The 11,598-nt window shown below is 32.0% G+C and overlaps 1 protein-coding gene across 1 annotated transcript; it reads right to left on the reverse strand.

The window, feature by feature from the left end:
• Window positions 1-163: 163 nt before the first annotated feature.
• Window positions 164-11,134, reverse strand: LOC144856146 (scavenger receptor cysteine-rich domain-containing group B protein-like). The gene is made up of 3 exons (XM_078714109.1): window positions 11,074-11,134; window positions 7,540-7,845; window positions 164-483 (listed from the first exon to the last, which is right to left on the reverse strand). Exons 1-3 carry the CDS (start codon window positions 11,132-11,134, stop codon window positions 164-166), a joined length of 687 nt encoding a protein of 228 aa, XP_078570235.1.
• Between the last annotated feature and the right edge of the window lie 464 nt (window positions 11,135-11,598).

Raw genomic sequence — 11,598 nt, forward strand, 5'->3', positions numbered from 1 at the left:
AAGGTTGGTACAGTACAGTAGTTCGGTTCTGCTGCTTGGAGAATTTTGTTCATGTACTTTGTTTTGGTGATTTCTACATAATCATTGTTGTATCTATTTATATACCATTGTATGTTAAACTTCAATTTGAATCAGTATAATTGTTATTGGCTGATTCTGCTGCTTAAATTACTTTACCTGCACAAATAACACTAGCATCCTCAGAATGTCCACAATAGTGCGTCCCAATTCCATTTTGAAGACAGCTTGTGATAGAGGTTTCATTTCCTAAACACTGAACATTATCTAGCATAATCACACCGGTCCCTTGGCCAAAATGAGCTTGTCCTAGTGCTTGAAGTGCTTGGCCTAGTCCTAATTGTCGACATACAACTTGGGCGTCATTTATGTCCCAGCCATCATCACATATTGTACCCCATTCTGTGCCATTGTATACTTCAACTCGTCCCTTGATGCTATTGCCACCATCCACAAGTCTAATTTCTATTTTATAAGTAAAATTGAAAAAATCACAGAAAATGCAAATAAGTAGATGTTCATGCAAATTGTGTATATAATCAAAATCAGCGAAGAAATTGGTTTTGTCTTTGTTACTTCTTTAAAATTGCACTTAATGAACATCCTTTTAATGATGGTTTTATTGACCTTAGATGCCTCCCTGATAAAGGTTTTATAATTGGTAATTTAAACATTCAATGTTTACATAACAAAATTGATCATTTAAGAGATTTTTTAAACACAAACAAATTTGACATCCTATGTATCACTGAATCATGGATAACTAACAATATAGATAATTCTGAAATAACGATAAATGATTATGAAATATGTAGAGTTGATAGAAATAATGGGAAATCTTTATGCTATGTCAAATGTCGTATTGTATACAAAGAGGTAAATACTGTTAGATGTGATGATATTGAGGCTCTAATGGGTTGAAGTTAATCCACCCTGTACAAAAACTATGCTAGTTGGAACTGTATATAGGCCACCCAATGCAAATGCAGACTATTTATCTAAACTTGATTCTATGTTCCAGCAATTTACCACACTATATGAGGATGTTGTAATTTTAGGGGACTTAAATTTTTTAAATTAATAAACAAACTAACCTAAGAATTTGGCAAAACAAAGTAGCTATTATCAAATTATAAATGATATTACAATGATAACTGAAATTACAATATACTTAATAATGTATCTGTTACAAATCAAAATATTTCCTCTGCTGGAGTTCATAGTCTTAGTGACCATTCATTAATTTATTTAATTCGTAAAAATAAAAAAAATTAAGACCACTCCTAAAATGATAAAATCACAAGCTTATTAAAACTTGCAAATGCCTTTATTAATGATATTAAATCTGCCAATTGAGATCAAATAAGTGTTTCTGATGTTGACACTGTATGGTCAGTTTGGAAATGTTTATTCGAGAATATCTGTAATACCCATGTATCCCTTAAAACAAAGAGAGTCAAAGGCTCTCTTCCTGAATGGATCAGAGTGATTACATAAGACCAACAAAAGATCGAGATTATCAATATAACAAAGCCCACAAGACTAATAGTGTCCAGGATTGGAAACAAGCAAAATCGCTGAGAAATAAAGTTAACAATTTAAATAAATAGTTAAAAAGAAAATACTGCACAAAATCATAAGGGAAAATGTTAAGAAACCCAAGAAGCTTTGGAGTACAATTCATAAACTAATTCCAAAGAATGTAGTAAATGTTGTAGACTAGTCCAGATAGTCATATTTCCACTCTAATAAGATGCTGTAGGCATTTCGTGTTAAAAGCGAATAAACATGTGTTTTAGGGTAATTTTGGGGTGCTGAATTCAAATTTGCTGTTTACCCAGCTCAATTTTTAGATCTTCACCCTTAAAATGTGAAAAACAAAATGGCCGCCATTTCAGACTTATAACTTGACTTCTAAGTGACGTAGCAAGTTAAAAATGGTGTCTATACCTATGTTTGTGATAGTGAAGATTCCAACTATATTGTTATTAAAGTTGCAAATATTCTTTTTCAGCCGCCATGTTGAAATCCAAGATGGCCACCATTTTAAACGTATTTTGGCTTATAACTTGACTTTTAATTAACATAGCAAGTTAAAAATATATATACCTATGTTTGTGATACTGAGGATTCCAAATATATTGTTATTAAAGTTGTAAATATTCTCCGAGATTCAAACCCGGAACCTTCTGCTTGATATGCAGGTGCGAGGCATAGTTTACAATTTCAAAAAGGTGCGAGGCATATCTTAACGTGCTATTATGCTACATTATAGGCCTAATAATGAATTATTTATATTTTTAAAATAGGCCTAGCGTATCGAAATAGATTCGTGTATACACTCATTATGTTATGTTGTTTATTTTTATGTAACGATTGTTTTTTTCATTCAAGTCATATCCTGTATAAAGGCTGGTATAAGTTGACTACAATGTTCAAATTGTTTGTTCATAATGATAATGAAAGAGTTGGTCAAGAAGACTTCACAGAATTAATTCGATACAACAACAACGTATTTATATCAAAACATTTCTCGGAATAGAAATAGATTGTAAAATTGGTAAAAAAACAAACATGTTAAATGTATACAAACAACAATTGACAAAGACATCAGTATAATATATAAATTGAGAAAACTGCTAAAAAGTAGTGTATAATTTATTTTTTTTATGCATTGATATTACCATATATTAATGATTGTTGTGAAATTTGGGGTAACACTTTTACAAAAAAAAGGTACTGTAATTTATAAAATTATCAATAGTGTAAGATGATAGCATTAGCCATAGTAGTAAATGATACTGGATACCAGAGGAAGTAGAGGTTTCGCTTTCAGGTTTTTTCATCTACAGTATTATATATAATAAAGAAATGATAAAATGATGCCTCGCATTTTTTGCCTCGCACTGTTAATACCCATTCGATTGTATAGTCTCTCAGCATGGTATGGCTGAATTTATGTACATAGCTGTGCCTACTGTATACTGGTTACTATATCTAGATATTAATGCTACTAAATTTGTCGCATAATTTTACGTATCTCCTCCGAAACCGCTGAATGGTACGTGCTCACATTTGGCACACTAATGTTTCTTGATGGGCCGCACACGATAGGCTATATCACTTTCATGAATTTTAAGGATAAACACTAAAAAGTGCAAAAAATAATAGTAAATGGATGTCTCAGCGGCCATGTTTCACAAATTGTTACGTCACGTATCAACTACGCAATCTCCTCTGTGTGTACCGCCATGGTTGGATCTACAAATACCATGCCGGCGAGCTCAAGTGAGTAAAACTCATTTTGGGCATATCCTAGGCCTGTTGTGCATGTAGTTCTTTGTGCCCTGGGGACCTGTGAACACCTGCACATAGCCGGCCTAGCCCATTAAACAATTATTACGCAATAAACATTGTTTCAAATTCTTCATGTGATAAAGATATAGCTAATAAATTAAATTAACCCTTTTTTTCAATTTAAATAAACATTATTTCTTTCATTTTCAAATTAAAATTAATACATTATAAATTCTGAGATTTTCTTTTTGAGAATCATAATAAATCATAATGTATAAAAAGGTGATTAAATTATATAAAAAATGAAAGAGGCAAAAAAAAACCCAAGAAGTATGAATCAATTGAAAAAAAATAAAATATAATTGAAAACTTGTATATTGGGAAGCCATGTAAGAATATATATAAATCCAAAGGCAAAATTCTGAAAAAAATGACAATGCTGTGGGTATAAGTGGCTGGATTTCAATACTAGCCTTCATCAGTGCAAGTAAAGGTACGTGGACAAAGATAGATATATAAATATAAACATAAAAACACAACAAACAAATAAATAAATAAATAAATTTACCCCTATAAACCCCAAACATCACAGACACACACGCATACACACCAACAGGACAGAAAGCAATTTCATAAAGTTGGTAAAGTATTAGAAAATAGAGAAAACAATTAGTTATAATTTGAAATAAAATGTTCTTTAAGTTTGAAAGAGAACATTTTGCTAGAGGATGCTGATGAAATTTCATTAATTTCATTGAATAGTTTGGTCCCACTATAGCGAATATCATGTTTCATTTTAGTAAGTTTGGTTCAGCAAGATGAAGGTCGCGTAATGCTCTAATGTTATACGAATGAATTTCATAGTTAAAAAATTACAAGAACAATTTGAGAGCAGTTTGAATGAATATTTGCATAGATGAAAATACATTGTTGGAGTTGATTGATATTGTGCACAGTTTAAGGTTAGGAAAAAGGATATTAGAATTAGTCCAGTCATTTTAGCCCAAAATTTAGGCAAACTTGAATCAAATTACAACAGAATTTTTTTCAACGCAATGCATTTCTTTGAGGTCCCCAGAACACCATACTAAAAGTCCCAAAATATCCGAATGGGGAAAAGACGTGTAATTTGCATAAATCCAAAATGGCCGTCAAAATTCAATATTTTGACATATTTTGACTTGTAGACGACCTATTTGAATGTTTTAAAGTTGCAGAGTAGGGCATTGGCTCATAGGTTTCATTTTAAAAAGGGTACAATGATTTAGGACTGGTTAATTTGCATATTTTTAAATAGCTGCCAAATTCGTAACATAAATCCTATTATCTGCTGGTTTTATGAATATATAGACTAAATTTGTTGATACCATAGATCTTTTTTCTGACTTCTTGGTAGGTGGTATAAGCATGTTTAGGATGTTATTGAATGTGTTGAAAAGAATTAGATGCAAACTTAATGATGTCAGACAAACAATGACATCGAAGACGGCTATTCTTTGGTTCCAGTACATGGACATGGTGAGCATTCTCCAACGTTTTATCAAGGCTGAACGAACCAGAAACTGGGAATTACATCTCCAAACTGTTTACGACATGTTGCCATACTTTTCTGCCTCTGGTCATGCTCTTTATGCCAAATGTGCATAAGTATACCTGCAAAAAACGCTCAGTCTACCAGAAACCCATCAGACTGCAGAGGAATATGCTGCAGGAATTACGAGCCACCAGACTTGCGTGAAAATTGATTGACGCTATTAGTGAGCAAGATGTTTACAATACAATACAATAAGAAACAAATAAATACCAACGTGACTTTATTGAACTATGATTATTTTGATAACTCCATGTATAACTTTAAACGAGATACAAACTTTTATTCAGCTTTTTACACAGATGTCTATTTCACCAAATATCCATCTGATATTCATAAACATTTTAAACATGCTTGGATCACCTCTAAAAAGAAGTCTTACTACTTCTTTCTACTTGAAAAGGTGTGAACAAATTTAGTCTATATTAATAAAACCAGCAGATAATAGGATTTATGTACTTATGCAAATGAATATGCAAATCAACCAGTCCTAAATGATGTTGGCCTTTTTCAAATGAAAAGCCCATGGGCCAATACCCAACTCTGCACCTTTAAAACATTCAAATAGGTTGTCTACAAGTCAAAATATGCCAAAATATTGAATTTTGACGGCCATTTTGGATTTATGCAAATTAGACGTCTTTCCCCCATTGGAATGTTTTGGGACTTTTAGTATGGTGTTCTGGGACCTCAAAAAAATGCATTGCGGTGAAAAAAATTCTGTGGCAATTTGTTCCAAGTTAAAAGTTAAAATGACTGGACTAAATGGGCAAGACGTGAAGTACCTGAAATTAGAAGAACAGCTTTTTTCTAAAACGTGTATTTTATTAAGATTTAAGAATGTTGGGCCCATACAATGTAATACAGTAACTAATAAATCGGAAAATAAGGAAACAGTAGATATTGCGTAAAATATAAGCAGGTAAAAAGGAAGAAAGACAATAAAGTATGTCAATGTCCTTAGATATTTTTAATTCAATTTCTTTTATATGGTTTTTACATTTAGCTCTTGGTCAATTAAAACACCTAGACATTTGGTTTGCTTAACATGGGGAATTATTTGATCACCAATCAGAATTTTATGAGACTCGTCGGTCAGTTTTTGGTGACGAAATTCAAACAACATAAAGTTGCATTTGTTTAGATTTATTTAAACTTTATTCACATTAAAGTAATTATTGATATTAATTAATTCTTGGTTAAAAGTATGAAAAATTAACTCAAAATTAAGATAAAAGTCGTATCATCTGCATAGAGATAAAAAGTAAGGATATCTGAGGCGTTTGGTAAATCATTGATTTTTTATTTTATGTCTTTAGGCAATGTGGCCAAGGATTTACCAATAGTAAATTTATCACTGTCCTATCAGATAGGTGGTAATCTCCCTGATACAGGGGCTATTTTGTGAACCAGTTGACCGGTGTATCCCCCTACTCTTCTCGAATAATGAACTAGGTTCTTTAAAGTGCACATATTCATTCATTCATTCATATTGTTATCACTAGTATTTCTAAATTTGAGATTGGTATCAATTACTCGCTTTCTCGATTTTTTTGAACTGATATTAAAAACAGGAAGATGATCTGTAGCATCATTAATAATGATACCACTGACAGACGATTTAAGATCATTTGTGAAAATGTTATCAATTAACGTAGTGGAATGTTCAGTGATGGGTGTCGGTCTATGATATAGCGAAATGAGAGAATTATTGAAAAGACAATGAACAAAATCATTGATATTGTTATCATTATCATAGATTCAAATTTGAGTTAATCAATGTTAAAATCACCAAGGAGAATTATTTGTTTATTTTCTTTTGTTATGTTTTTAATAAGGAATTCAAAATTCTGTGTAAAAAAAGGGATAGAGATATCATAAGGTCTATATATAGTTCCGATTATTATATTTTTTTTCCGGTTTTTACTTCAATAAATTGAGATTGAGAAAATAGAGTAAAGGCGTTAATTCATCTCTAATTGTATAATGACACTTATTATTGATAAACATGTTGATACCTCCACATTTATATGAACGGGGTTTGATAACTAGTGAATAATTTGGTAAATGAATAAGTGGACTAGCAAAGTCCATCCAAGTTTCCGTTACCGAAATGACATCAAAGTTGAAATTAAGAGATTGAATACACTTTGAAATAGATTCAAAGTTTCTAGCATTAAAATGTATACAAGAGAAACAATTTCCAAAGTCATTATTATTGAATTTCTAGTGACTTCATTTGTTAAGTAGTAATTAGAAAGATTTTAATCATTTTTTGTCCGGGTCGTCAAATTGACTAGCAGTTGATGAGGGTTTAAATAGATGGTTTGATAATCGATTTAAATTCTCATTGTTACTAAAAATTGGAGCTCTATAAGAATCAAATTAGGAGTTTAGAAAAATTGGAGTATAGTAAGTAACGTATTTGAAAGTAAATTGTAATTTAAAACCGCCCAAAAGGCTCTATGTATCAATATGAATCATACCAATTGACAAAAAAAATTGCATTAAAGAGTTTTTAATTAATATGATCAACATGATCTCCCCACGAGAGTGAATTGTCAAAAACAACATTTCCAACTTTTCTGTTGCTGCTGACTTTTTAAATGTAATATTTTTTGTTTCAACTTTACCTGAACAAATAACACCAGCATCCTGATAATGACCACAACTGTGTATCTTAATTCCACGATGACGACAGCTTGTGATAGAGATTTCATTTCCTAAACACTGGACACCACTAAGCATAATTTGACCAGTGCCTTGGCCAAAATGAGCTTGTCTTGGTGCTTCAATTGCTGGTCCTAGTCCTAATTGTCGACACACAACTTGGGCATCATTTATGTCCCAGCGATAATCACATATTGTACCCCATTCTGTACCGATGTATACTTCAACTCGTCCCTCAAAGCTATTGCCACCATCCACAAGTCTAATATCTAATTCATAAGCAAAATACAAACAATTAAAAACAAACTATTCAGGCACAATCCAAATCCAACAAAAGAATTAATTTCCACTTTCCGTTGCTCATCCAATGGAAAAGTCTATGAGGGTTCAATGTTTAAACGATTTTAGATTCTCGCCCTTTTGATTAGTTGACCCGAATCAACACACTATGGAAGAATTGTGTCGCATGTGCCGTGAAGTCATGTTGTCTCTGTGAACTGTCCAACAAACAGGAAAATAATGTATTGTTTTTCATAATTTTTTCTTTATTATAATATTGATACAAAATATTAACAGGCAATGTATGATTTGTTTGAAAAATATTAACTTTTAATGTTGCATTGCATATTTACCAACCTGAGAGATTTTAAATGATTTTTCATATTTTTAGTTGAGCAGCATATTAGTCAGTTTACAAAATTCCAAAACAGTCAGATATATAGCTTTCGCGTTGATAAAGCTTCTTAAAGATGTATTGTCCCCCAAAAACATGAAAAAATGAAGATTAATAAAATCAGATTTTGAATAGGCAATTTCAGTTTTAATAAAGATATTCACTTCTGTAGAAAAAAAAATCATTAAAAATAATTATTTCACTTATAAAAAGACAAAAGAAATGGTTCATTTCAACCAAAAACCATTGTCTTCCAGACAATTTAGGTATATTATGCTTTAAATTACATTTTTTTGGTGGAAAATGTTTTTTTTTTGGTTCAAGTTTTTGGTCATAGTGAATAACTATTATGTGATATTAAAATGGCATATTAAAAAAAAAAAAAAATTAAAAAATTATTTTTTAGGGGGACAATACATCTTTAATGATTGTCCTCTGGGTATAGCTGCCTGCGTGGCGCGAAAATATGCTTACTGCTATCCTAGGATTAATTGGGTTGTCCAGAATTTACAATACAAGTTCTTCAAAATCATGCAGCAAAAGATGTAACTAACAAATCTCTAACTGACTCTAGTATACTCAAGCTCTACAAAGCTTTTTGGATGAACTTAGATAGATTGTACATAAATGAAGCTATTACTATGGTTTAAAATTATGAATAAACTTGCATCTCCATATTTATTAGATAAGTTCAATATCAGAAACAATAACTATAGAACTAAGCCGAATTTAATACCAAAACAAACAAACAGCTTTTGACTGTTTATACTAAACAAACTACAAAAAAAGTAGCTTATAGAGGTGCCAATTGTGCATGTTACGATTTGTACTGTAGACAAAAAGACAGACAAAAGATACAGTGCGTTTTCATGAATTCCGAGGATTTATCTTATACAAACTAAATTGTTAGTGTTGTTATTGCCTGAAGTGATATCCGGGAACATTAGGTCTTGTTTATAATATCAATTATAATTGTTATTAAAGATATGATTATAAAATAGATGCATTGATGGTCCCTACTAGTTCTAATTACTTACTTTGAGATGAACATGTAGAACATTGTAGAATAAACAATATTATTATTATAACAACACAATTTTTAACCAACATGTTTTCTTTTTCGTTCTTTCCCATCAAACATGAACTGATCAAAAATGTAAAATTTGATTTCAGTTCAATTAATAATAATACTAGTTTCTTCCATTAACCAGGAAAGGTTTAATATTTCCTGGTATAAAATGGGTCCTCATATTTCTAGTTCCTGATATTATCGAAGACCTGTTCTTATTTCAAATAAAACATAAACTTATAAAATGTGAAGCTTTTATCCTAAAAGTCCCAGTATAAACATCCTCATAATATCAATTACTAGATAGATTCCGGTTCCTGATTAAAGATATATTCTTACTTTCACATTAAAAGTAAATTCTTTACATATGGATGTCGTACTCCCTGCTCGCTAGTCTCACATTCAATGCAGTATTTATAATATAGCACAGTATCTATATATAAATTATGCTTAATTCAGAGATAGGCGAGCACAATGAAAAACTTTGGGAAAAATCTTCGCCTTGGATACCTACCCCATCTATTTACCTATCTATCTCAGATGTACTGCAAAACGTAGATTTGATAACATTACTTTTCGATTACTACATTGATTGTTCCATTTTTGTCTTTAAAACAACAAAATTTAGCGTTTCCGATCGAAATGTGTGGATATCGCAGGGTTATTTTCACATACTCGGGCTGACATAGCTATTTCTCATGCATTCATAAAAAATATTCAGAAAAACATTATTATGAAATTAACTTGTCTATTTTGAAGGGAAAGTAGCCTAGGACTACACTTTAATTAATTAATTTGAGCATAATTAGCCTAGGCCATTGTTTATTTGTATTTAATGGTTGAGGTAGTACAGGAACACCAAACTCAATTTGGCGAAAAATTAAACATAGAAGGCGTATTTTGCGATTATTTTGAGTTATAACATAGAGGGCGCTACATACAATTTTAATTTAATGTCTCGCGCATTGGCCACTGAAAAAGTTGGCAGGTATAGTATACACTGTCTAATGGATGTCCATGCTGAAAATGCCGCACACACAAATGCAAGGATGATTCGCATTTACCTATCTCATTCTACACAATAATTGTTTTTAACAGCTGAAAACCGGTCAAACAGCTCAAGTGAAGCATCATAAAGTTGAAGACAAACCAAATTTCTTTTTAAAAAAAAACTAATTTAATTTCAATAGATTTAATATACATTTATATAAACGTATTGAGATTGTTAAAACGCTGTAGCTATCCTTACAAGTCGTAAATGTAGCCCGAAGGCTACCCATATGACAATCAAAAGTGCATTTAAACACTGAGACTATCGGCCTCCTCCAGCACTCTCAATCAGGCCTCCGAAACTATAAAAAACCATCTCTCTTGTCAAATGACAAGAAAAGACAATTAGATGGTCAATATAGAAGATGGAAAGTAAAAAAACTAAAAAACTGGCAGCATTGATGGGTTTCGAACCGGCAGGCAAACAATACGGGAGGTCGGTTGAGCACTGACCGCTTAGATGAGCCGTCCAACTGGCTTAACCAGCGATATCACAACTAATAGTATCTATTGATTTATTTTTATCTATTTATTGAGCATGCGCTAAATTGTTGGTCATCCCACCAATACATACTATTAGTATTACTAGCCACTGTATGTTGTTAAAAACGCAGTACAAGTTTCCAAACCCTAATATCATTTGCTAACACATTACATGCAACTAAAATATCAATAGAGGCTTATTAAGAAACGAAACAACCTTACCTGTTAGACTGACCACCACCTCATTCATCATCTCTCCGCTACTACGTACTAGTTCACCCATGACATCATGGTTCACCTGCCTCAGACACCTGGCGCGCTCAGCTCAGTCAGGGCTCGACACGGTATTATATCAGGGAGATCTAAATCTCCCTGATTATATACAGGCTGGTACTCGTCCTAATGGAGTTGCACATTATTACATTTACAGTCTCACTCTATCAAATTTATCATAAATAGGTCATACTACATTGTCTGCCATCCGAAAGAGAACTAAATTCATTTATCATAGGAACACGTCCTGTTACCTTGCCACTACTGTAATAATGAATACTGGACGTTCGGAATTGGGATTCGGGAATGAACACAATTGGGATTCGGAATCGGAATGTGAGAAACATCCTCGAGGAACTCAACTCAATCAGGCCCCTCCCCTGTGTAAACAGTTATAGTGGAAATTGTATTCAACTGTTCTAAAAAGCAATTCAACCCCGAATTCAACTTCGAAAAGAAAGAAATTCCTAACTC

This window comes from Antedon bifida, chromosome 11, assembly GCF_963402885.1.
Source record: "Antedon bifida chromosome 11, ecAntBifi1.1, whole genome shotgun sequence".
In the NCBI taxonomy this organism is placed as follows: domain Eukaryota; kingdom Metazoa; phylum Echinodermata; class Crinoidea; order Comatulida; family Antedonidae; genus Antedon; species Antedon bifida.

Coding starts and splice junctions, on each gene's coding strand:
- LOC144856146 (XM_078714109.1), bottom strand. CDS start 11,134: ATGGGTGAACTAGTACGTAGTAGCGGAGAGATGATGAATGAGGTGGTG. Junction 7,846..11,073: donor GGTGGTGGTCAGTCTAACAG/GTAAGGTTGTTT, acceptor CTTATGAATTAG/ATATTAGACTTGTGGATGGT. Junction 484..7,539: donor TGCTGGTGTTATTTGTTCAG/GTAAAGTTGAAA, acceptor CTTATAAAATAG/AAATTAGACTTGTGGATGGT.